Source organism: Lissotriton vulgaris, chromosome 9 (genome assembly GCF_964263255.1).
Source record: "Lissotriton vulgaris chromosome 9, aLisVul1.2, whole genome shotgun sequence".
In the NCBI taxonomy this organism is placed as follows: domain Eukaryota; kingdom Metazoa; phylum Chordata; class Amphibia; order Caudata; family Salamandridae; genus Lissotriton; species Lissotriton vulgaris.
Window position 1 is genome coordinate 978704091 of NC_141697.1, and position 26502 is coordinate 978730592.

At 44.5% G+C, this 26502-nt stretch overlaps 1 protein-coding gene across 5 annotated transcripts in view; it reads right to left on the reverse strand.

Annotated features, from left to right (window-relative positions):
• DCAF1 (DDB1 and CUL4 associated factor 1) overlaps nucleotides 1-26502 on the reverse strand; it is a 1123544-nt gene that overhangs the window by 520649 nt on the left and 576393 nt on the right. For all 5 annotated transcript variants that reach the window (XM_086938831.1, XM_086938834.1, XM_086938833.1 and 2 more), the window contains exon 14: nucleotides 119-1379. In XM_086938831.1, the coding sequence (XP_086794957.1) occupies nucleotides 119-1379 (1261 nt within the window). The remainder of the gene's footprint in view (nucleotides 1-118; nucleotides 1380-26502) is intronic.

The following is a 26502-nucleotide window of genomic DNA, read 5'->3' on the forward strand; positions in this document are numbered from 1 at the left end:
GAATCCTTCTTCTTGGCTGAATTCACAGTCACCAGCATAAAAAAAATAATTCAGTAAAGGGAAACACTGAATCCTAAGCATTCCAACATTGGGCACAATGGTATTAACTCTTCCTTACCTGCTGAAAATAAGGTGACGATCAAAGCATCCTCCATCCACCCCACCATACATTGGAAAGACTGCTCGCCGGGTTACCCGAGACGTAAAGTTTGTAGGTGCTTGTCGCCTCTGCTTGGGTTCAGGGCATTGGTGTGGGTTAAATAGGGAAAACGGAGGACAGGTAGCCACAGGATTTTTGCAACGTGCATGCTGCTCCCTGAGGTACTCAGTCATAATACTGTCCAATGTAGGTGGAGAAGGGAGGTGGCGGTCCAGCTGTTTCTTGATGGCAGGGCTCTGGCAGTAGGCCCCATGGTCTGATTTTTGCCGCAACACCCGCATCTTCTTCCCATTGCACGGTGATTGCCTTTCCTTGACAAAGCTTATGCGACCAATGAGGGGAGAGTTGCCTACTGGACCATGGCCTGGCAAGGCAGAAGGGAGTGATGGCACAGGTGGCCTTGAAGGGCAATGAATAGAGGTGGAAGGGGTGGACACAACACCCAAACGTGCTGAGGTGCTAGTCGGAAGACGGGGAGTGCGGGGTAAGGCAAGTGGGGAGGAGGCAGCTCCTGGAGCTATGGCAGGGACAAAAGCAGAAGAGTGAGAGGCAGCTGTCATCGGGAGGTCAGCTTCCTTTGTCAGGATGGCAGCAGTATCCTGCAGTCCCTTGGAAATTAGGTGATTGCGAATGAGAAGTAGCAGTTCCTTTTCTGGGAAGGTGATACGGGACTGGGCAACCACGTCTGCTTTTTGCAGCCGTGCCAACGACACGTCAGAGCCCATCAGCAAAGGTTTGCCTGAAACTCTTTCAATTAGCTCTGCTGCATACTTGCAGAAGCGCACATGTTCACTTCGCTTGTCCTGCAACACGGGCTCCTTCATCAATTGCTGTATGTGGCTGCTGCTGAAGAGGGGCAGCTTGCTGATGATCTGTCGTACAGTGGTGCTACGAGACAGACCCATTAGTGCTTTACAAGCAAGTGCCCGAATTTGGTCTGCATCTGTGATAGGCATTTTAATGGAAAGGAGAGACAGCAGCACTTTAATCCCATTATTAGACTGAACCACATTCCACATCTTGCTGAGAACATGCTCTGTACCCTTTGGGTGAAGGTGAATTTTACGTCGAGGGGTTCCAGAGATGAACTTTCCAATACTAGTGAGACGGTTGTCTGGTGCACAAACACAGTTGATGATAATCTGTAGGGCAGATTTCTGAATCTCAGCATCATGAGTGAAGAAATCTCCTTCTGCAACCCCCAGAATAATGCTGATACCTAATGCAGACAACAAAAACAAAAAAAATAGAAAGACTTATGTTAAATGATACATCAGAAACTTATCCTATGACTTTTCATGCTGCCTCACCACATAATTCATCATCAATTGTTTGCAGAGCACTCATTCTCATAAGAGCATATTTATGCAAGACAGATTAATTAGAATTCATATAAAGTACATACGAGAAAAAAATTACAAAAGAGCTCTTTTGAAAGTTTACGCCTAAAAAACAAATGCCTCTGAATATGATGTAACTGTATTGAGAGTTAATTTCAGTATAGAGGTCTGAGGTACCAGAGACAGGAAGTGGACAATTTAATCCTGGGGACTTGCATCAGAAACAGAGTTGGATTGATTGGCTCTAACAGGGAAAGCAAACTTGTCTATAGAGCAAGACAGTTCCTTCCCATAGTTAATCCTATGCATCAATCACAGTACTTTAAAGCACAATCTCTGTTTCACCAAAAGGCAAGTCAATTCCTTGCAGTAGAAGCAGAACTACACCTACCATTTTGACCACCAAGTTGTGAATGCATTGTAGCTTTCAGACAGGCATCATGGAGACCAAGAAACATTATTACAATACTCTGAACAAGATATGACACAAACAGAAATGATCTGGCATGAAACTCTATAGGCAGAAACAGGTCTGTTTTGCTGATATCAGGAAAAAACAAGTATTTACAATGCAATGGTTTCGCCTTTGTTAAAGTTTGAGCCTTTGGTATTGCTTTTGACAAAGCTATTGGCATTGTAAATGGCAACATTTTTATTTATGTGTTGGTTTTGAAAACAGATAAACAAATGGCATTGTCATTTACATTGGCAATAGTTTAATCTCTCGCAAAGGTGAGACCTATTGTACCCTACTGGACGAGCTCAGCAGACAGCAATTACTTGCAGACGAGTTCTATAACACAACAGTGAAACTGCTACATCCAGAGCTTCACAATAGAAACAGAAATGATACATGAGAAGATTACGAGTGAACAAATTACTAAAGCAGACGTTCCGTTACATGAGGCAAAAGTGACAATTGTGAGCAAACAAAACATGAGGTAGCAAAAGGTACCTTACAGGAGGAATATACAAACTCGAAAGTTTCAAACCGGCATCCCGGAGCGGCCACGTCCGCTGGTTCAAGACGGCGGAAGGGAGACAAGAGAGGGGCCATGCATTAACGGTACAACTGTGAGAGCAGAGGAAGAAGCAAACACATGAGTCGGAGTCTCAGCGACTAAGCGAGCAAAGCCAGCGCGTAACATATGAAGCGGAGAGAGAGCACAGACGGGCATGGCCAGCACCAGATTTTTATCCTGGTAGGGGTATTGTAGTTTATGCCCAAACAGCTCTGGAATGAGAATAGGGGAATACCATAGGATAAAGTGTACTTAAATATTGTGGTGATGTGAGAAAAAAAACTAAGAAATAAGTACTTTCAAAAAACACTAAAAGCCCTGGTAGGACCAACACATGGTTGACAGCTGCCTTTCCCTGGCAAATACTAATGAAAGAGGCTGTAATTAAAGCCTACCAAGTAAGAATAGACGTAACAGGGGGTGTCCCCATGTGAGATGACAAAGCAGTACTAAGGAGGGACTACTAAGCCTATTGACCAATGAACAGCCACAGTTTACAGTTGACAATGACGAAAGACAATTATAAATGTGGGCGGAGAGTGGACAGAGCTTTAAGTCCCTACCTCAATACAGCATGCTTCGCAGAGCAGCGCATGAGCTGCCCAGGCTCGAACCAAAAACGTATGTGTTCATCTGTAACAAAACTGGTGCTCATGTAAAGCCTCTGAAACCTTTTAGTCAAGTTCGCCCTATATAAAACTCCGGGGAAAAAACAGGTAGTACATCAGGAAAACTGCACCAGGTGCAGAAGTTCAGACAAGCCTGTGTGAGTGTCATGTGACATACTTCTGGGGCTCTCATTTCAACAGTACACAATTGTACATCACATACAAATATGCAAAGGGGAAAGGAGAACACATTTTTCGTTTTTTTCCACAGGGAAAGCCGTTTTCCTGTGCTGCAAGCCCTTGCACGAGGTCCATTTCCTTTCCCATACTGAAGTAATGATTTTCCAGTCCTTGCAAAAATTGCTGACCATGGTTGAAAAGGGTTCAATTTCAGTTTGTAAAGCCCCACAACCATATGAATGTGTCAGCCATCAAAAACGTTAAAAGATAGCCATTCATGTTTCCACCTACTTCCCTCACCTTTCCTGGAAGTTGCACATATCTCTGCACTAGGTTAACTTATTTCCACCTGCCAGGATTCTTTCTGTAAATGTCCAGTAGGCATAAAGAAGGCATTTTCATTATGGCTAATTGCACTGTGTCTGAAAGTCCAGAGGCTGCATCCCAAGGCCTTTAGCTGTACGGCCCAGGCTCCAATGAGCGATCATTGTTTGTGATCACACCCTACTCCTAATTCAAACGAGAACCAAGTCCACACCACATGTCCTTCAGTTGTGCACAGCAGGGTATGGATGCCGGTGCCACCATAGGCAAAATCCTGCACCAATGTCCACGGAGCCCAAGAGCTGACTTCACGCAGTTTTCGGCCATGCACAGAAGTGTCTACATACAGGGACTGGCCTGTTGTGACCATATCCTGTCACCTCAATGCCCACTGTGCTATAAATGTAGCCTTGTGTAGCAGGCTCTAGGCTCAAGGCATGGTCTTTGGATATACCCAACACCCTTCCCTATAACCCAGGGCTCATGGTGCATGCCTTTCAATCTGTACTAAATGCAAGATAAGGCTATTAGACATGCCCAGTCCGCCTCTTTCCAGACCCCATCATGATGTTTTGGAATGCACAGGAGGTTCTTGCCATACGACAAGTCTTGCTGATGGGCCCTGTGGCCACTCCATACGGCAAAATAGCCCATTTTACATGCTCTCAGTGATGTCATTAATAAAGATGTGAATTTTGATACTATCTGTGACATGATCAATGAGGTTACAAGTGTATTTTGAAACGTTTTTGTGTGCGGTTTTCTGTAACTGGAGAAATTCAGTGGGTTTTCGTTTTGATTTTTAACCATAGTGTCCCATAAGAGATGATTTTGTCTAATAAGCTATAGATTTTGCCTTTTTATCTGTGATTTTTGAACTTTCTTAATGTTGTATTGCTTCCTTTGTGATTGGTATTTCTCCTCTTTCCAAATCGAGAAGTCACTATGCTCGGACAAATGTAAGAAGCTACCCGCTGTGCCCAAAGCATGCTGTATATGGTAAAGGCTCTGAATAACTGGTCCTGTAGGTACAGGAGCTAGGAGTAGGCTACAAAGTCGACTGTACTGACTTTAAGGCCACCCACATAACGCCTCGGGGAAACAAATGTAATTTCGACTTGGAATTGTATTCAACTAGATTCAAAAGTCATTGTTCAGTGTTACAGGATAAAACTTTGTGTTGTTTTACGTAGACCTTCTCCCATATTACGCATGCTAATCACTCATCTCTCGCCGGATCGCAGGCTTCAGAGCCCGACCTGAGCACACTGTCTCCCAGATAAGCTACTTTAATTGCCTAAAGCAGCCTTCCTTTGCCCGAGCTGCACCACGCTTTCATATCAGCTCTTTACCACTTTGTGCCAAACGCATTGGCTCAGAAAAGCCTCCGGGCGGCCTAAAGGCTGAAAGTAAATAACTGAAGTGACTCGTGCAGCAGCAGGGATTATTTAAGGCAGCCCGCACTGCCTGATCTCAGGAGGAGCCTTACTAGCATCGCCGCAGACCCCCCATATTTACCCCAACTATGCTTGAATGTATCAGCACGAGCTGCGGTTTATGAAAATGGCACTGCAACTACAATTAAAGGGTACAAAGTGTTAGTAATTGAGTTTATGTCTTATATGGCGCTTGTGAGGCCTAAAGTGCTTAAAACTTGAAAATTCAGAAATCATTCTTGCATGCTATGTATATTTTACGATGACCTCATAAGAAAGCTTGCTTTCAGGGGCACCCAAATGCTAATGAAGGTGTGTAGCACAGTCACACAGTTGAAAAAACTTTTACTAAAGACTACAATGGAAAAGTATTAATTAGGAAGTATGCTGTACTCCATATGTTAGCAAGTTTACTCTCCTGTAAAGCTGTAGAGGTTTTTACAGAACATACTCCAAGTATAGCGCTCTGATACACTTGTTTAGGCCTTCAATGTGCTGCATAATGTGCCTAAATAAAATTAGAATGAATAAAGATACACTCATTAGGGTGGTCCTTTAGACGCGAACCCGGGTCTCCCAGACCAAAGTCAACCGCTCTAACAACTGAGCCACGCCCCTTTTCGTGTAAGGTGAGAAATTGTACACCGAGTTTCACTCGGATTTACCGGCATGTGCACAAACCCATTTAAGGATATTCTCTTTGAAAACAATAATGTTCTTAACAGGATCTGGTCACGGTTCATCACTCACGGAACTAACAGCTATTGCGTTATATTCAAAGGTGGTGACAGTCATCCAGGACACGGGGGGGGGAGGGGGGATAGGAGGCGCGTCCTGTAACCCAAAGTGCTGACCAGGGCGCTATGGTGCAGGCCCCGGCCCGTAATATTAATCCCATCTACTGATTTTAATCTGCCACTTTCTATTTAAAAAACTACCGGACCATATTACTCCTGTGTTATTGCTCATTTCGTGTTTATACTTTACAATCTCGCAAACTTTTCATCTCTGCTATATAGACTTTGGTGATAATTTTTGAGATTGGAATCCTTGAGACTTCACTTTCAAATAACTGCAGTGGGAACAATTGTGCGCATTCAAATGTTTGCGGCAGCTAAAGAGCTTGTGCGTGCATGTGCCGCGTTGTGCCATAGCAATGGGACTTTAGCTATATAAACTAATAGATGATTTCGAATAAGCCCTACATCGGTACTCGTGTTCCTGTTCGGAAAAAAGACCTGTCGGACTCCTCGAGGACAAACGTGAAAGGCAGGTAAAGGCACAACCTGGTATTACCCTCACACGCGCTAAACGCACGTTCACATCTGGTGAGTGTTGTCGACTTAACAGCATTTTAGTTTAATACAACTTAGGAGGAAACTTATAAGGCAGGACCACACGGAGAGCGGGAGGGGGGACGGCGGGAGGAGGGACACGGAGGAAGGCAGGACAGCAGCAAGCACGGCCCGGCCGGACCAGATTCGGGGGCGTTCCCGGCTTTTGGCTGACGTAGCATGACGTAGCCAAAAGCCAAAAATTCTCGGGAACGCCCCCGAATCTGGTCCGGCCATGACGGACGCCTCTCTGTTCCAATGGCTAGCCTCCATTTATGGAACTAGCCAATGAAACAGAGGGGCGTATTCAAGGCACCCATACTGGAAACTACAGATTTCTCTGGGGGCAGAGCTAAAAGCTCCGTGCCCCAGGCGAAACCTAAAAAGGGGTCTTGGGGGGTGGGGTGGGGGGACGACGACGACGAATCCGAGGTCTGAAGGCAAGGGCGTTGGTTAATTATCAAGCAACATGCTTAAGGATTACATTTTCCAAGCATGATGGGCAACATCCCCACCAAAAAATGAGGCTAGATCGATTGATGTTAGACATTTTTATATTCTATTTGCCCCAGCAGGAGCTTATTTGTGTTTCCCTGAGAATGTTCTCTATCATCTATCCAAGAATGACCAACAGAGACTCACTAAGGTTACACTACTACAATGCAACATTCTAATGTGAATGGAAAGTTATGTGGGTACCACTCATGTAAGACAATGGTGTGCAACCACAGCAACACATTATACAAGCTTGCAAACCAATATTTAAAAGTGAAAATACTTGCAGGAACCAACAATATACAGGAGATGGAGGTCTAAAATCTTGGCAAAGACAGCACCTGCATGTGGTCTTCCAAGAAAGAGGAAAATAGGCAGCCACTGCCCCAGAGACACATATTTCTGAGGACTTCATTTTATCCTCGATGATATCAGATATGTTTGAGAGATTTATTTTTAGAGATGCTGCCACATCCACATCACCAATAATGCTCCTGATTTCATCAAGGGATAGGTCTACCACAGTTTCCTTGCCACTCTCAGGGCGAAAGCACAGCTGCCACAGATATACGATCTGCATTTGAGAAAAGCAGTAGCTGCTTAATCACTATCCATTGCAGCTTGCTCATGTGAAATAGAATAGTGAAATTCTGTAGTTTGTCACAGCCATACAAAGTCTGTTTTTTGCAGCAAGGGTATAACAATCCTGGATATCAATACAGCAGATACCAAGAGAGAGACAGGCAATCCCTAGGAGTCATATGATGATGACAGGCACCATCTCTCGAAGCACCAACAGAGGGCAAATGTAATGCGCCTACCAAGATTTTAGAGGAGCATTATCCCTCAGGAGATGTCAGAGACGAAGGCTCACACATTACAGTCTAGCAAAGCAACCATATATATGGATGAGGAGGAGCGGGATTTCCAAAGTGATTTATTCCCCCAAAAATGAAATCAATGTTTTTAAAAATATGTTTTTATTCAATTCACAATAAATAAAAGGCCGGTAAGAATGCCACATTGAGAGATACACATATATGGTTAATGTGTAGATTGCATTTCACTATGTACTTATCCCATTCCCCGCCTCTCCCACCACCAACATTGTGTCATGGGTGCAGTTTTAAGAGCCAAAGTTCATGTCGACTGTTGGGTTGAGGGAGGTGCAGTGGCATTCGCCTTTATGTGTTCCAGTTGTCCCAGATTTACTCCCATTTTCTGGGGCAGCCCAAACTTTCGTAGACCATTTTCTCTGCCGCCAAGCACCAGTCCACGTCCCATTTCCAGGGTCCGAGGAGGGACGCGGGTAACACTCCCAATAGATGCGCACTATTATGTTTGGCAATCAGTAATCCATGTCCGTTCCGCATGATTGAGGCCTGTTTCCTTCCACACATTTAGAAGACACCATTTGGCTGAGATAGTAATTTCTCTCCCACACTTTGCATTCAAGCACTCTACCATTGGTTCCCTCAACAGCTGTATTACTGGGCAATACCAAATTATATGAAAGAAAGTCCACATCAGGCCACACAGTTGACGACAGCCCACATCTGCTGTCCTACTTATTTTGGCCACTGTTGTGCATGCAAGATAAGATAGAGGAAGTCAGGTAGTCCGGCTATTCATCGTCCTCCAACCTTCCCATGTCTATATCCCCCTTTTCCCGCAAACGTAAGAGCATGTCCAGTGAGTTGTTAATCAACTTCCTGTATGTGAGGAATGTTGCCTTACAATACATGAACATCAAGCAGCCTATACTCTACAGGCAATGACTTAAGGAGGTCTGTTCTCTGGGTGATGGCGCACGAAGCATGCGTCTTATCTGGAGGATACAAAAGGTCTCAGATGGTGTCAGCTGGTAATCCCTTTGTAATTTGGAGATAGGGACAACATCGTCCCAGGCTCAGAGGTCACCTACCTGGAAGAGACCTATAAGATCCCATTGTCAAAACCAGGTCGCCTCCTCAGGATACCCAGTTTCTCGGACTTCCACAATGTAGTGTATTGGGTAATCTTGCAAGTTGTTCCACCTAAAAATATTTTGGGATGTGAGGCTGGGCTATCCCCCCATCATACCAACCTCTCCCCAATTTTGCAAGGGTAATGCGTGCTGACCCGCCCACCCCCACCCAACAGCAAAGTTCTGATTTCACATTCTATGGCCCTGAAAGTCTGGAGGAACTAGGAAGGGCGTGTTCTATAAAATATAAAGGAAGCGCGGCAAGGCAATCATTTTAAACACTGCCGCCATGCCCAATAGTGATAATGATAATGACGCCAGTATTCAACATCGCTCTTTGGGCACATCAGCGGTGCCTGTAAATTGTTGGCGTAAAACAGGATGGGACTCATGGTAACATAGATCCCAAGATACCGGAACCCTTCTACTGCCACCCATGCCTTGCATTCCTTCCCTGGGCAGGTCTGGAGTCTGGCCATGCAGGACATAAACAATAGATTTTGACCAGTTAATCTTGAACACCTAGTAGCAGCCAAATAGGGCAAATATGTTCATAATTCTGTCGAGGGAGAAAGCTGGGTGGGCAACGTAGAGCAGAACGTCATCTGTGCAAAGAGATATTCTGTCCTCCCAGTGCTCGGTCCAGCATAGCCCTTGAATCAACAGACCTGTTCAGATCTAGCCCGCCAAGGGCTCCAGTATGAGGGAAAAGAGGAGCAGTGAGAGCAGACAGCCTTGACTAGATTCACACTGGAGACTGAAGACTGGGAACGTCTTACAACTGACAAGGACCTGGGCTAGAGCTCGGTATAGAGAAGTCTCAGCCAGGACAAAAATCTAGGGCAAATGTCCATGCGGACCAATACTTCTAAAAGGTACGGCAATTCAACCATATCAAAGGCCATATGAGTGTCCAGCGAGAGGACAAGAGCATCCTCATGGATTCCACCAACCCTATCTGGTGGCTTTCCAACCTTGTGGATGACTACTATTGAAGCCAATCTTTGGTCTCTGAAGTGTACCCCATCCATACTCTCCCTGTGCATCCGTAGTAGATATGGCGTTATAGTTGTGGCTGTGAGATTAAAGAGTTCTATTGGTAGGCCATTGGGGTCCATTGTCATACCCGAGCTCAAGCTCCGTATTGCCCAGGCAACCTTGTCTCCAGTCGGATAACTCTCCATTATTGTTGTGTCTTCCCCAGAAAGGATTTGAAGCTAAATATCAGCCAAGAGTTTGCAGGAATCTTCCGATGTAGCGGTGCCTGCAGGGGAGTAAAGTTAAGCGTAGTATGTGGTGAAAGCGTGAGCTATGTCTTGTCTCTCAGATGCTCCCCACTCTCAGTGGGGATCTCACCGACCCAGTGGTTCGCCCTTTCATGCCTCTCTAGCCACGGCATCAACTTCCCTGCTTTAATTGCCTACCTTGTAGAGGCAATGCCTTGTTGCCCGGTGCTTGGCTTTAGCCGTCTCCGTCATGGAATCCCTATATTCTTTTTGCTTGAGACTCTAGGTGTGTTTTATCTTTTCATCACCTTTATCTGTGAGGTTAAAAATCAAGGTAAAGTATCTCACGTTCTAAAATGGGGCTTCGCGAAGATGACTGTTGCTGGAAATGCGGTACCCCACATGCAACCTTTTTACATCTGGCTTGGAGCTGCAGGCCCATAGTGAACTTCTGGCTTGAAATCTTCCAACACATAAAAAACATTACCAGGTTGGACCTCCCCTGCACACCACTTATGTACCTGCTTGGGGTGCTAGAGACAATGCCCCCTAAATCACGTGGCAAAACGAAAAGGTAGCCTTACACTATTGGGAACTTCAGCCGACCAAATCCCGACCTTAGGATATGTGGGAAACATTTGTAACTTGGCTAAATTCTTGGGCCGGGGATGACTAATGTATTGATACTATGATGTGTGTCCCCAATGTGATACCCATTAGATTGTGCTGTGTAGCCTTGCCCGGGAAGTGAAAGTGGAGATGTTATACTGCGAATGATCATACGAATTGACGCTTCATGTTACAGGAACTGTATTGATGCCCGCATGACGGGATGGACTACCAGGAATATTTGTATGTACGGTCTAATCATTTATAGTGCAGCACTGCAATGTCTGCTTTTCATTGCTTTGTTATGAAAATGCAAATAAAAAGCAATAAAAAAAAAAGTGAATCTCACTTTCAAGCATCTTTATCTCTTTTGTGCCCCACTATCAAGGAAAGCACCTGTCCCTTTATGACTACTTTGAATGCCTCCCATAAAGTCTGGGTGAACGTTACAGAAAACTCATTAGGGAAGTCGATAGGCTAGGGTGAGAATGTAATCTATACGTGAAATACTGCCAGTGGAACTTAAGTATTGTGCCAAGGAATTGAGGGTCCGCCATACGTCAACCAGGCACAAGGAAGTGAGGCAATCCATCAACAGGTGAATAGAGGATGTAATTTGTCTTCGGGGCTAATGGCCTTTAGAATCACAAAGTCCCAGATTAAGGTAACCACCCGTATGATGTTCCCCATCCAGTAGACCTAGAGAGCAGTGAGATCAGGGAGCTTGGTGTTGTACAAATTGGGCGGAATGCAAGCTGACGATATATTAAAAGTGGCTCCCTCTCTTGTTCCAGAGAGGGCACAATATCTGCTGTGAGTGTCGGACCTGGTGCAGGGAATAGTTGGCGGCAGTTGTTTCCTCATGAGTATCCCTGTCCCTCTAGTGCTGAAGGTGTACCTAGCATGAGCTACCATTTTATTCAACCATCTATCTAGCGCATTACAGGTACTGGCCATAAGGTGCATCCTCCTGTAGGAGGATCACATCTGAAGGGTGTTGTTTTATGTACTGCATCACTACCCAGCTTGATTTTATCTGTTGAGCCTTCGACATTCCAAGACAGGAGCCAAATGTCTGCGATGCCTAGTGTAGTGGCCATTTTGGAAAGTGATGATTGGATTCAACCTTCCCTCCCCACACATTGGTCTGGTTAGTCGGAAGGACAAGAAAGGAGTTGTGCATTCAGTGTTACCAGGTTAGTGGTACTGTAGCGCTGGATATCTTCCGTACAACAAGCAACAAAACATAATAAACAAAACTCTCAGAAATATCGGCCCACCCTACCTCCCACCCAGACCTCTAGTAACAGTAATAAATCCACAAATAAAGAATCGCCTCTCCTCGCAGACCTAAAACTGCCCGTCGAACCAACTCTCCAGAGTGCCTGTCGCCCCAACACCAACATATTTAACTAAAAGGTAGCTGTGGCTTTCTCTAATCGCTGATCATTCACTCCCCCAAAAAGAAAGAAAAGAATGTTACCAATGGTGCAGTAGTCCACAGAGTGTCTCTGGGTTGCTAGCACTAACAAGTCACTGTTCATGGCTGCATCGCCCAGAGCCAAACAGGCCCAGGCAACAGGCTGCCCCAAATGCCATCAATGGGGGCCACCCCAGTGACCTAGGGGCAGGCCACAGCAGGAGCTGTCACTTTGGGGACCACTGGGTGTCGTATGCAGATTATCAAGACACCTGGCTGTGTGGAGTCATCCCATTCATGTCTGCATTCTTCAGCCACTTGTATGGTTGCTGGATCAGGTTGTGGTCGCCATATTCCCAGACCCAATTCACGCCCATAACTGCTCACCATTCTCCATCCGTTGATCCATTCCCAGGCGTTGTCGGGTGACGTGAAGTACCAGGTTTTCCCTTCCGCTTCCACTTTCAGTTTCGCTGGAAAGATAATTGAGTATTTTATCTCTCTGACCCTCATGGACCTACTGACCTCTAAAAAGCTACAGCTTTGTTTGTGGACCTTGACAGCAAAGTCTGAAAAAAAGGTTATGTTGACATTCTCACAGGTCAGTGGAAGAGCACGCTGCGTACCATCTGAAGAACATCTCTGTTGGTACAATTGAAAAGACGGGTTATTATTGTACGGGGGGTCCCCCTGCCTAGGTCACGCACCAGGGACCCAGTGGGTCTGCTCCACCGAAAAGTATTTGAAAAGTCTTTGGGTTGCAGCTTTTTTTTTTTAAAGATTAGGTTTTCCACAAACAGGTCTACTGCAGCACCTTCTGCACGCTCTGGGACTTCTATGATACGGACATAATTAAGCTGCAATCGGCCTTTGTAGTCCTCCAAATTAACTTCCACGGTTTTGGTGGTAGCAAGTAATTTGTTGACTTGAGCCTTTAATGTTGATGCGTTTGTCTTCCCCCTCTTTCACTCTTGCGCCCATGGTGCAGAGGTCAGCTCTCACCAGCAAGACCTCCAAAGTAACCAAATCAATTCTGGCTTACAGAGGCGTGAGCACAGCTTGGACTGCGGCCATAATGTCATGAAGCATCAGTGAATATCCCTCAGGAGACAACTGACAGTAGAAGACTTCTGATGTCAGGGTCCCTCCAGGCTCCCTCCAGTGCTACTGGTTGAACTGCCTGTGTCCCCAAATTAGCCGTACCTCAGTGTCTTAGGGGGCCTTATAACAGTGGTCACTCGCTGCTCTGCCAGTCCTCATTTTAGGGTGACTCTCCAACGTCTAGGCAGAGATGACCCCGTGTGGGCTCCCAAAGTCTGACGGCAGCCCGCACTTTTCAGGCCTGCTCGGGACGATGGGCGGCCTTCCTGCTGTCCGTTACTGAGGATTTTGAAAGCCATGATCCAACATTCCCTTCTCAGCCTACGGAGGTAGAGGTGCTAGATGCTGCGTGGTCTGTGCCCCCAAATTAGCCATACCTCAGTGTCTTATAACTGCGGTCCCTCACAGCTCTGCCAGCCCTGGTTTCCGGCCAGTCAGTGGATCTGCGGAATCTAGGTAGAGATGAGCCTGGGTGGGTTCCCATGTGTCCGTCAGCAGCCCTGCAGAGATCCTTTGTAGCACTGAGCTGCCCCGAGTCTCCGGTGGTGGCGGTTCTGGTATCAGGAGGGGCCGCAGTCACTGGGCTTTCAGGACAACAACTGCAGTGTCATGCAAGTTCCGGCTCCTTCAATTTGGTGCATGGCCACCGCCTTCCGGCTTACACCGCACACAAGGCTGCCATGTCGCATTGGCAGCAACGCGTGTCTCCCTCACTAGGTGCTTCTGTTGCGTGTTTATCTAGGTTCCTGATCGATACTGTGACCTTATGCCCCTATTCGGCTATAAATCCATTTATTCCCTATATTGGCATAACCGTTCAAGTGCGATTTTCTGAAAAGTCATCTCTGGCCTCACACGAACAGAGCCACATTCCAGCATAGTTCTCTCTGCCACTTCCTTTGTGACCAATTAGTGCAATGACAGAGCAGTAGTCACTATCTGATATTCCTAGATAACACTCCGAGTTCTTCAACAAGATAAAAACTCAGCAAAACTGGAAATCCCCGCTTGCTATGTTTTGATTAGTAATGGAACTCTAATGAGCAACTGATAACTATCACTTCCTAGTGACATCTTTAATTGACGTCTTATGTCCAGCAAACTTGCGTCAAACCCGGCACCTGTCAGGTATAAATATTACCAACGTTGCCTTAAGCAATGTGAGCTGCAAGCTACTGTTGCTGATGCTGGCTGCCTGCAAGACTCCGTGTTGGTAAATCTAGCACTCTGTCGCTGCAGCCTGCTATCCTGTGGTGGTGAAGCTGCTGATACCATTATCGCCGCTAAAGCGCGAACTATGGTGCAGTACGCTTAAGGAGCTGAACAGCCGTCCCTCTGCGAAGACATCCAGCAGATTCCAGCTGCCCGCGGACGCTGTCCCCCCTCCTTCCTCGACGCGCTGAAGAGAAGCCGCTGCCTTTCTTCTGCAGAGAAATCCAGCCACGGCGTTTCCGGTTTACCCTCGCGGGTGACTGGGATATCGAGAGAGACCCCTGAAGGAGATACCAATCCTCCATCATTCTATTCAGAGGTATGGTGTTGACTAAACCCTTAGACGAGAATTCTTGAAGCAAACCTTGGCAAAACCAACTTAACTTAAAGCTACTTACTTACTCCCCTTTCACGTGTTAGGCTTAGGTCAGGCACACTGGGGTAGGCTTAGTTAGAAGCACCAGTTGAGTATGTTAGCCTAATGTATATATGACTGTATATATGTTTTATTACTTTTAAACCATTGTATGGCTAAGAAACCATATCAATGCTTTTACAGTTCTATTTCGCAATACTTATCTTACTGTACGTACTTTTTATAATAACAATTATTGCAATTGTGGCAATACATTTCTCTTGTACGAGAAGAAAGACTGTTCAATAAATGTTAACCCTTTATTGACTAACGCCCGTCTCTCTATTCTCTACATCTCGTGAAAGTAAACTGCACTAGACTGACTGAGTGAAATACATGTCTATTGTTTCACACGACCCTAGAGATTGACTCTTGATCTGAGGAGCAAAGTTGTCATGTTGCACGGTTGTTGGAAAGCTGAATCCCTTCTTGTCTGTGCCAAGGAAGCTGATCACTTCCTATGCAGAGAAGAAAGTTTCCAGTGACCTCTGAGCTAGTTGGTAACACAACCCAATTAAGTTTAGCATAGTCAGTGGAGGCCTGGAATATCCGCAGTTCCACGTCGATACTACTGTTTATGTTATTCCAATGCGCAGGGCCTAGTGGGAAACTAGGAACTACACTACATGGCGCCCAAACGTTTGGTAAGGCGATAAACTAACGCAAGACTTTTAGAGTAACTCAGTCGTGCATATTTCACACCCCTTTCTCCCGTAAATACTCCAATAGACGTCTGGAGTGGGTGAAAGTTTAAAATCCGCCCGACCTTAGTAGGAAGAGATTCCTATGTAAAGCTCTGGTTTATTCAACGTTGAAGGATACAGTGTTCCAAAATATTGTGCACCTAATCTTTGTCTCCTTGGAGACCTACTCTGCAAACCTCGCATTTTTACAATGCCAGAAAACGGAACCTCTGGGGCCGCAGCAGATGCGACTCAGCAAGGTCCTGAATACACAGACCCGGATGCTATTATCATCCCGGTCCACTTAAGAAGATCTATAACGTTAAAACTTATAGAAAACGGACTGACACCTCAAGGTGGTACAGTGATTTTCGTGATAGAGGCTCACGAGTATCGGCAGACAGAGGTATTCTATTCATGGATAAACTTTCCAGCGGTAAACGCTATAACAAAAGAGTTTCACTATTACAAAATAGAGAAACCTCCGGAAGAGTACGCTCCTTTCGAGGAGATTGAAATTCCACTTAAATTTCAAGAGCACCTGCTCTGGTTTAATGGCGCCCTAAAACACACTGATCAAATAACTAGGCTCGGTCCACTAGGTAGACCAGGAGCAACGTGGCCGGTTCTAGCCAGCTACACACCACATCCTGACATTGCAAAAATGTCTAGAGAAGAGCTGTTAGTACATATAAACACATTAATAAAAATACATAGGCAATTAGTCCAATATGTAATGCGGACTGCAACAGTCCAGCCAGCTGTTAATACACCACAGCTGACCCCTCATCAGGGGAACACAAATAAAATTACACCACAGAACATACAGTCATGTCTTGGTAAAACACCCGTAAAACGGGAACAAATTCCTTTCTGGTTAGCACAGAAAATCACTCAAATAGAGGCAGTATTTCCTGATACTACCCCTATTGAGAAACACAGAATCTTGACCATCTGCCTTCCTATGGGAATCGCACCACACGTGGAAGACTGTGACACTTGGGGTACAGTCTTTGCTTCCATTTACACAAAAACACACGGTGTTCCGTCTATGGCGGTAATACCAGAAGTGCTAAAACAGATTCAAAATGAATTCGGTCCAGAGCCCGCTCTAAATCTAGGTATGAAATTACTGAAAGACTTCAAGCAGGTCACGGCTATATTATTAGCCAACATAAGAGGAGAAGCAGCATCTGTGGCGATCCGCCAGAAGTTGAAGGACAGATATAAAAGATCCTGTTGAGCTTGCAAAAATCATAGAAAAATGCTATGAAGAATTAGGTAGAGACAGCTTGGGTGGAAAACCAGTTAAGCCCCAACTGCTCGAAAATCCTGAAAAATTATTTATTAAAAATAATTCAAATACTCCTAAAAAGAGCTGGGATGGAAATAAACAATCCACTCCCAAGGAAAAAGTTTTCCAGTCCAGAGGAAGGTCTCCTCGACGGAGGGAAAGAACTCCGACTCAAGAACACCAGTCTCCCCAGAGGGAGCCCTCTGAGAAAAGATATAACCTTAGAAATAGGGATAATCTGAAAAAACCTGATAGATATCAAAGTATTGATACACGTCCCTCTCGATCTTTTCCACAGAATTCGGAAAGAAGAGGACGGTCAGACCCAGGAGAGCACACCAAGTCCAAAGACAAGGAACCTGCTCGAAATAAGAAATCTCAATTTCAGAAAAAGAAGGTAGCCAGTATTAGAGTAATCAACCATGCCGAGAATACTGAGGACACAGTTGAAAAACGGGGAGTGGGCATTGACAATGTTGGACAGTGCAGCAGAAATCAGTATAGCGTGCAAGATCTTGATGAGTCATCCTGAGACAGTGAACACGAATGAATACATTCAAGTTGAAACTGCCGACGCCAGACTTAGCGAGCCCCATAAAATATACGAAATAACATTGCATATAGAGGGTGATAAGACTAGGAAAATTAAGGGTCTATTTTGGGATAAGCTCTCAAAAGGCTATGATATTCTGTTACTGAAAAAGATTGGCCCCCAGAGTTTGTCAGGGAGTGCCCTCGTGGCGAAGAAGTGATTATGCCTGCCTTCTCGAATCACATACCGATTCACAAAAAATACACATATGCAAGGAAATGGGCAGTGGCCCAGGCACCTGCATTGTATAAAAATCATGTAGGATGGGATGAGGATTCACCTCCTCACAAAATCCAATTAAAAAGTGAACCAACTGCCCAACGGCAGTATCCCATAAAGCAAGAAGCTAAAAAACAGGTCAGGCAGATCTTAGATCAACTTGAGTACCAGGGGGTGATTGAAACATGCACCTCTCAAATGAACAATCCTTTGTTTCCTGTCTCCAAGCCAGACAATTCATATCGTCTAGTTTTGGACTACAGACACCTTAATACATGTTGCAAAACCTTTGCAGTACAAAACTCGCATAGTGCAGCCCTAATGAATAACATAGTTAGGAAAAAATATAAAACGACATTAGACATTTCTAATGGTTTCTTTTGTCAAAACATTGCACCAGAAAGCAGATATTTGACCGCTTTCTCTGCATTTGGGTCACAGAAAAAATTCTGTCGACTCCCACAGGGGTTCAAGAACAGCCCAGGACTATTCTCAGCTAGGGTAACAGAGTTACTACAAATCTATGATGATGAAGCATTGTCTTACGTAGATGATATTTATCTCACATACAACGACTTGGATACTCACTTGAAAAGAGTGAACACCATTATACTTGGGTTCGCAGCAGAGGGTTACAAATTCAACTTTAAAAAGTCCCGAATTGCCCATCTGACAGTACTGTTTTTAGGGTACGAATTATCAAGTGAAGGGAAAAGCCTAGCGGACAACTTCTTAGAGAAGTGCGCTGTACTCCAAGCTCCAAAAACGCTGAAGAATTTACAATCCATTCTAGGTTTTCTGAATTTCGGAAGAACTTACATACTAAATTACGCAGAGAGGGTTAAACCTCTCTACGAACTAATTAAACCTGATTTTAAACAAATCAATTGGACTCAAAAACACACAGAAATTTTGAGATCACTGCAAACAGACATGTTAGCAAAAAGATCACGTGATAACACACGTGATCTTGTAATCCGAGTCATCCCAGGAAGATGCGGATTCACATACCTAACCTCTAATGAGGGAGAAAAGGTACCAATTTCAATTAAATCTCACTTGTACACACAAGCAGAAAAAACATTCAGTCACACAGAAAGAACTGTGAAAGCAGTGCAAATCGCATTAGCAAATGAACGAGAACTAGCACACGGCAAACGGATTAATATCCTTACAGCGGAATCCGCCTTCGAGGCGCTATTCAGCCCAGTAAACCTGCCTACAATGTCACTGGATCCGAAATGGATACAGTGCATAGATTCTCTAGGAGCGGAAGACGTGAAATACTATTTCGCCCCGCAATTTGAAGAACTGAATGATTTAGAGTATGAAGAAGAATATCCTCTGCCAATCGAAATTCTGCCTCTCCCACAATACGCCTGTATAATCTATACAGATAGCTCTGTACAGCATTTCAACGTAGAGAGAAAATCCTACGATGCAGCATGTGCGATCATTAAAGGTCGTTGGCTGTGCGGTAAATTCAGACCGAAAGTAACAAAAACTGAATCTGTAAGAAACTGTTCGGTTCAGAGAACTGAAATCAGATCTTTAAAGATGGCGCTAGAAAATGCAGAACGTGAATTCCCGACACTTATAGTGTGCGATTCTCATTTTTGCGTCAACTCTTACAACAATAAACTGCAGAGTTGGATCGAAAACGACTACAAAGATGACACAGGTGCCACAATAAAGCATAAATTGCTCTGGAACGAGGTAGCTCTTTTACACAAAGAACTACAAAAGACTCACGTGATTCACGCACAGAGTCTTCAACGTGATGGCGTTCACGTTGCAGGGAATTCATTGGCTAATACAGCCACAGCGGAAGCAACTAACCCGGCTTCCGTAGCCACAAAAAAGCGTACAGATAAGTACATAGACGGGGAAACCATGCTGGCAGTAAAAACGACCGTAAAAGGCGACTGTGCAGCACTACCCGTAAACTATCCACTCAATTATGCATACATAATCGATGCAAACTCCTTTCCTTTTGCTCGAATCCCTGGAGTGGGGGACAGAGTAATTCCAAACAGGAGCAGGAGGGGCTTCCTCTTACTGGAAGCACACATGGGGTTGGGTCTGAGACACCAAACAATCAAAGCCTCTCTGAAAGAATTACAATCAGAGTACTGGTGGCCAGGAATGAGTATAGATATTCAATGTTTTGCTCAAAATTGTGATGACTGCAACAGAGATCGCAGAAATGAACAGGCCAGTGTAGTTTCAGGATCCCTTCTAGACAGCATAAGGCGGTCTATCTGCGCAATCAAAGAAGAGAAGCGCGTCCCAGTGTACACCATTAAGACGAAAAGCACTTAAAAAATGAGGCCCCCAGCGCTCGGCTGACGCTAGAACGGTTATAAAAGATTTGCGAGTCAATATCGGCATATACGCAATTACCACGTTCCATTCTGACCAGGGTCCTGCTTTCAGCTCTCGAGCCTATAAGGAGGCCATGGCCAGCATGGGAATTGGGTTGCGGTATTCTTGTCCGTCATACCCCGGAAGGGAATAGTGTGGTAGAAAGAAAAAAACGTGACATAAAGCAATCTATAACAGCGAAGGTTTTAGGTTCAGGCGCTGGGTGGGTCAAACATTTAATAAGTGTCCAGACTAGTCTTAACAACATGCCAAGAAATTCTCTAAAAGGTTTCAGCCCATACGAACTATTGTTCGGAATTAGAATGCGAGTTCAGGACCTCGATAGTCAGATGTCAGTGGTACAAGAAGAAACAACAGACTTTGACATCAAAGATCGTTTGGCTGTTTTACAGGAACTGAATGAAACAAGAAAATCCTTAAGCAACGTAAAGTTAAAGCAACAGCCAAGTACCACTGACGAGGCACCACCCGCAACAGCCCCAGCAAGGCCTGTCTGGATTCCAAAGATTGGGGATCTAGTCGGAGAAAAGATCGCGGTGAAGAAGGAATTTGGGCCTTCTTACAGAAAAGCAGTACCTGTCTTAGCAGTCACCGGAACAAGATCAGTTGTGCTACCGCCCCTTGCTGGTAAAAAGGAGAACAGAGTCGTGTCTATCGATCTGGTAAAACCACAAGCATGTGGCCTATAATCAACAGTAGGCCCAGTGGACTCCCAAGAAACAACAGAATACCCAAACTTGCAACAATCCAAGAGGTTCAAACTGAAAGACTAATCACATTCGATCAGCCTGCAGTGCACAATGAAGGACTATGCAATAATGCCATGGAACTCGTGCCTCTTGAAACACAGATTGAAACAGTTCGTCAAGAAACAACACCAGTCTACACTAATGTGGCATCAGAAAGTGCTACCGAGAGACAGATTGAAAGAACAATCCCATCAATTGACAAAACTGCCTCTGGTTATTTCATCAACTTCGACAACTTCTCTGAAGATTTAAACGGCCCCAAAGTGATGCCAGAAACAAAAAAGTCTTTTAAAGAAAAAGCAACGGAACTCTTTCATCAACTGAAGGAAATCTACCTTATTTCCCCTTGGCTAGAGTTCTGGTTCGGTCTAGGTGTATTTTTACTCTTGCTTTGGCTCATCATGGTACTGTGTTTGGGAAAATTCATTGAAGGAAAATATATTACAATGGACACAGCAAGTCAGAACATCAACCTAGTCCTGAAACCACACAGATCATCCCACGTGAAGAAAAGAGAACTGTCAACAGTTAATGTCACAGCAATTCCAATACCTGGTGGGGTAGTATGGGAGAAAACAGACTATGAGATCTATGGTCTGGTCGAAATCCTGAAGTATCCTCATCAACTGAAGGTTTCCTTAAGTGACTTTGTGACACCTAGTACATTCTCTGATGATTGGGACTTTAACAGTATTAATGACATGATGTCTGATTTAGTAATGTCAGCTAGATTCACAGATCATGATTATTTACAAGGTTCATCTAGTTATGAGCAGTTATTCTGTTACACCCACTATGGGGATCATTACTTGCATAAATCTGCACAGCCTAGAAATGTTTTTATGAATAATCAATGGGAACATTGTTCTACACCACCTAAAAGCAGTTCTAGAGCATTTTTTGAGAAATTCAAATACTTCTCAGGGTTTAACACCAGTGATGCAGAAACGTTTTATTACAAACTGTTAGATAAAACAGGAATGAAAACAATGCTGACAAATTCTAAATTGATATATTCAGAAGCATTTTATGACAAAATGATGACATTTGGTTTTGATTATTGGAAAAATAATATTGAAACGAAAACAATTTGGGGTACAAAAGATTGGCAGGTGCAAGGCATTGAAGCACTATTTAGAACCTGCATGATACCTGAACAAATGTTATTTTTAAATGACACAATACACCAAACATCTTGTCTTGGCCTAGCTAAGATCAAAGACCTTAAAACACCGTCTATACCAAAGCCAATACCTGAAAATGCAACAGCTGATATTGAGTTAGACGTGTCACAAATTTTACATTTCAACAGAACACATCCTGATTGGAAAAAGTGGTTAATCTGGCCTACAGACACAAATAGTTGTCAAGATAGATTCCTGAATAAAACACAGGGGTTAAAAATGACCAGATTAGACCCTAGATATTCCCAGAGACAACATCCAGGGATTATAACAACATACAGTGTAGGGAAACTCTGCCTTGAATGGCTAACTTCATTCACACTGGCTGAAATTAAGCAACACTTGTATTTGCTAAAAGATGGTGCTGATTTGCGCGATTTCATTCTTGGACCACGCAAACAGCGTCAAAAGCGTTTCATAGCGACCAGTATCTATGCTGCTTACAACGAGGCTTGGAAAGTAAAGCAAATTGAAACTGCTGAAAAAATACGAGAAATTGATCGTATTAATTTGGAGAAATCACTTTCTGTAGTAGACAATGGGTTAACGACTCTGTCTTCCAGAATATATTCGTTGGACAATATTGTATCCTCTGCCTTTGATGTGATAGACAGAGATTTGCTAATGTTACAACATGGCCAATCTCAATTACGCTCTATTATAGAATTAGGCAGGACGCTGCAAAATCTTCGTTCAGGCTATGTGCCTTGGAGTTTAATCAACACAACGTCATTATTTTCCAGTTTTAACCTTACTGATAAACAGATCAGTTTGGCACAGAAAGGAGCAGACTATACAATCCTGAGCATCGAAAAACTCGAGAGATTACCATTGACAATGTCAGAGAGTCCTGTCATTGAATGGATAATACACGGAATTATCACAATTCCGATAACAACTTTCCGATTTAAAAAGTGCCTTGAGTACATACCTGCTGGCCAATATGAACAATTGGGTAAAGGATATGTAAAAACTGAATGGAAATTACCATACACTCATTCTTGCTATAGTGACAGTGACAAAAATGTATTTCTTAGTGGTGACAACTGTAAACATTCACTAAGCGGTATACTTTTGTGTCAGGGTATTAATTTACACGGAGCATGTGATGGAAATTCAAACAACCTTTCATGCCACCAGCTAGTCACACCTGCAACTCAGATAGAGCCCTTCTTTATGCAACTTTCGAACGGGAGTTACATTCTTAGAACGGATCACAGATGTTGTGGCCTCGTGCCAGGGAAAAGTTATCTAGTAGAAGTAACATCCATGGTCAAATGCTGTATGCAAGCATTGTTTCCGAGTGGGCCTGCAGACATAGTGACTCCCATCTGGCCTCGTCTGAATCTCTATTCTATACGAATTGATACATTAAGCAAAATGAAATCTGTACTTTTACAGACAACAGTGCCTATAACGTCATCTAAAGAGACGTATGATCTTCTAGTTGCAAGGACAGCTACTGAAGTTCATGACCTTTTATCAACAAATTGCCCCGTGCATTTCGTAGAAATGTTCAGCCAACTCCTTAACATGTCTAGTGCAACAAGCATCCCAGGCATATTTAAGACAGTCTTTACGGGACTGCTAACACCCTTCCAGGCAATTTTGGGAATCTTTCCTAATTTTGTGCACTCCATTTTTGGCGGCATACCATTATTTTTGGGACTCGTCGCAGGGATTCTATTTTTGACCCTCCTGCTACGTTATGGCAAGCCTCGGCTCAGACATAGCTCCCATGGGAATGGAAGAGACAATCCTAGAAATGCGCTACCGGGACAGGATAACTAGCGTCCTTGGATTGGCCAGGCTGAGAGATCTAAACATGACCTGGTTCCTTTCATTCAGACCGATATGGCAAAATTGCATTTTACCTGTGCTACGGTGTATGCTTTGCGGCGATGAATGCGTGTTGGACATCTGTCTTTCACTTCCATCAGCAGTACCAATGGACGTCGATACTTTGCTCAGTCCAATAACGGCTCACGCATTGTGTTGTCCCCAGCGGCTACCAATCCTGATGACGGCATTCGTGGAGACTCCTGTGCTACAGCCAAGTGGTAACAGTGGAGCGAGTGACAAAAGCAACATCATCCAGGTACAACGTTCTGTGAGCATTGCTGGTCCTGCCTTCGATGACAGCAATCATTCTCACACCTGCCAAGTTACAGCGCTATCTAATTTGGTTGAACTATCACCTGAATTTGTAGACCAATTCTTTGAGAGCCTGTCTGATACGATGTTCTCACCCGTACAGAAACAATAACTTTTGAGAAGCTTTCCGACACACAGCGTTCCCATGAACTCTGAATTCGGCCTTCAGTTTTGATCAACAAAAACTGCCAAGAGCTTTGGAAATCTATTTTTCCCCGTTCAAGCAATAATTCTTTAAATTGGACAATTTTTTCTAATATTGACCTTTTTTGGCACGAACAATTCTTTGCTTAACGTAAAAACTATTCTTAGAGAACAGAAGCTTCACACTTCTATTTCTAAACACATCTAGAGACATAACAACATTACACCAGCCTCTAGCACACATGTTATTACAATGCATTTTTATGTGATGATTTATCTCGCCTTTCTTCTGTCAGAGATACTTTTTTTTTTTTTTGTTTGTTTTTTTGGTGTAAGAATTTTATTGCACTTTTTTATCACACACAAGACAAATCGATAATCACCTATAGTGCGTTCGCCTACAACCTCAACGGGCCGGCGTCCTGCAACCATGGTTATTAGCAACAGTTCTAGAAGTACACAGCCCATCAGCCGACATCCAGCGGACCGGCGGCGTATTATCAGATAGAAACCAGTTGCGCGTCAGTGCTATGGTCGCTGCCTTATACTTCAATAATCTTACGTTTTCTCAGTTTTTTGATCCCTTAAACTGAAACTTAACTTAACTGAACATTCCCCAACTTGTAGTTCTCCCCCTGCATTCTCCCCTCTGCATCACAGCATCCTCCCTCCAAAGAGCCGGCACCGTACAATTGTTTGTCCTGTGTTGTCACCATCATGCGTTCATTCACACACCTTCAGCCTCTGAATCTGACGTGCCATGCACAAGTAAATAGTTACGTAAGTATCCCCAGTAGTCTTTAGGCCTAGAGCCGATTGGCAGTTCCTCCTCGTATGTGTTGAGCGTGTCTCGACAATATACCATGTCTTCAATCCAGCGTTTCACCTCTGGTGTCCTTTTACTATTCCAGTGGATTGACACCCTTCTCTTAGCTAACAGGAGCGCGACAGCACAGAATTTACGCTTCAATGCTCTCAGGTGCGGAGTTATACCCAATAGGCAGATCTTTGCTTCACATGGCATGGTAACCCCCAACATTTCGTTCAAAACCTGTGTGACTTGCTCCCAATAGCCCGCCACTTTTCCACAGTGCCATGCTAGGTGCATGAAGTCGGCCTCTGCTTGATTACACCTGCAGCAGTTTGAATCTTCCCGTAAGCCGTGTTTGTGCAGTCTTTGAGGGGTGTGGTAGACCTGATGCAAATACTTGTAATGTATTATTTTCAAATTCCCGTTAGGTGTCAGCATACCCGTAAGCATGCATGCGGAGTCCCATTCTATCTCTGTCAGGGGTTCCGCTAGCCCAGCGCTCCACCTGTCCCTGGCCCTGAGTGTGGTGTTTCCCACCGCCCCTTGTGTACTTGCATAAAGCTTGGATACCATGTGAGATGCTTTGGGTGTGGTCAAGAGTAATTGTAAGGGTGCAAGGGTAGGCGGCTCTTCTGGATATGACGGGTAGTGTTCGCGTATTGCTCTATGTAGCCTGTAGAAGTTGAAAGTAAATAGTTGAGATGGGTTCGTGATGTAATGTAGTTTATCGATAGTTTGAAATTCCCCATCTTTGTATAGGTCCCCCAAAGTGTCTATTCCGGCCCGCCGGAACAGATCCATGCCCACCTTTTCCTGTGTCACCGAGAGGGCCGGGTGATGTGCCAGTGGGAGTGTGGGTGCGTATAGTGGCAGACAATTTGCCTCCTTGCCTATTAGTCTCCATGCCTCAGTGGTCGCGTTGACTGTGTTAATATCCCGGTCATGTAGCCTGGTGCGTTTGTGCATGAGTATATTCGCCAAAGGGATCGGGGCAGTGTCACCCGCCTCTACCGCCACATGTGTCAGGAAGGGCACTTCATGATACCAAAAGTGTGCGTATTGCGCCTGAGCGCATAAGTAATATAGGTAAAAGTCTGGTACTTTGAACCCCCCCCTAGCGTATGGCAATGTCATGGTGCGCAGGTCCATCCTCGCCTGCTTGCCCGCCCACAGCAAATTGAGCACAAGCGTCCTGATATTTCGGAAGACAGCAGCGGGCGGTTTTATAGGGATGTTGTTGAATAGATAAAGAAATTTCGGTAATAGCACCATTTTCACTATCGCTGCCCTGTCTGCCAATGAAAGTGGAAGCCTGTTCCATTTCTTTATTTTATCTTCCAGGGTTGCAATCGTCCACCCATAGTTGGTCCTAATGACCACTTCAGGGTCTCTGTGAAACCATATACCCAGATATTTTGTGGGTTCCTCCTGCCATTCCA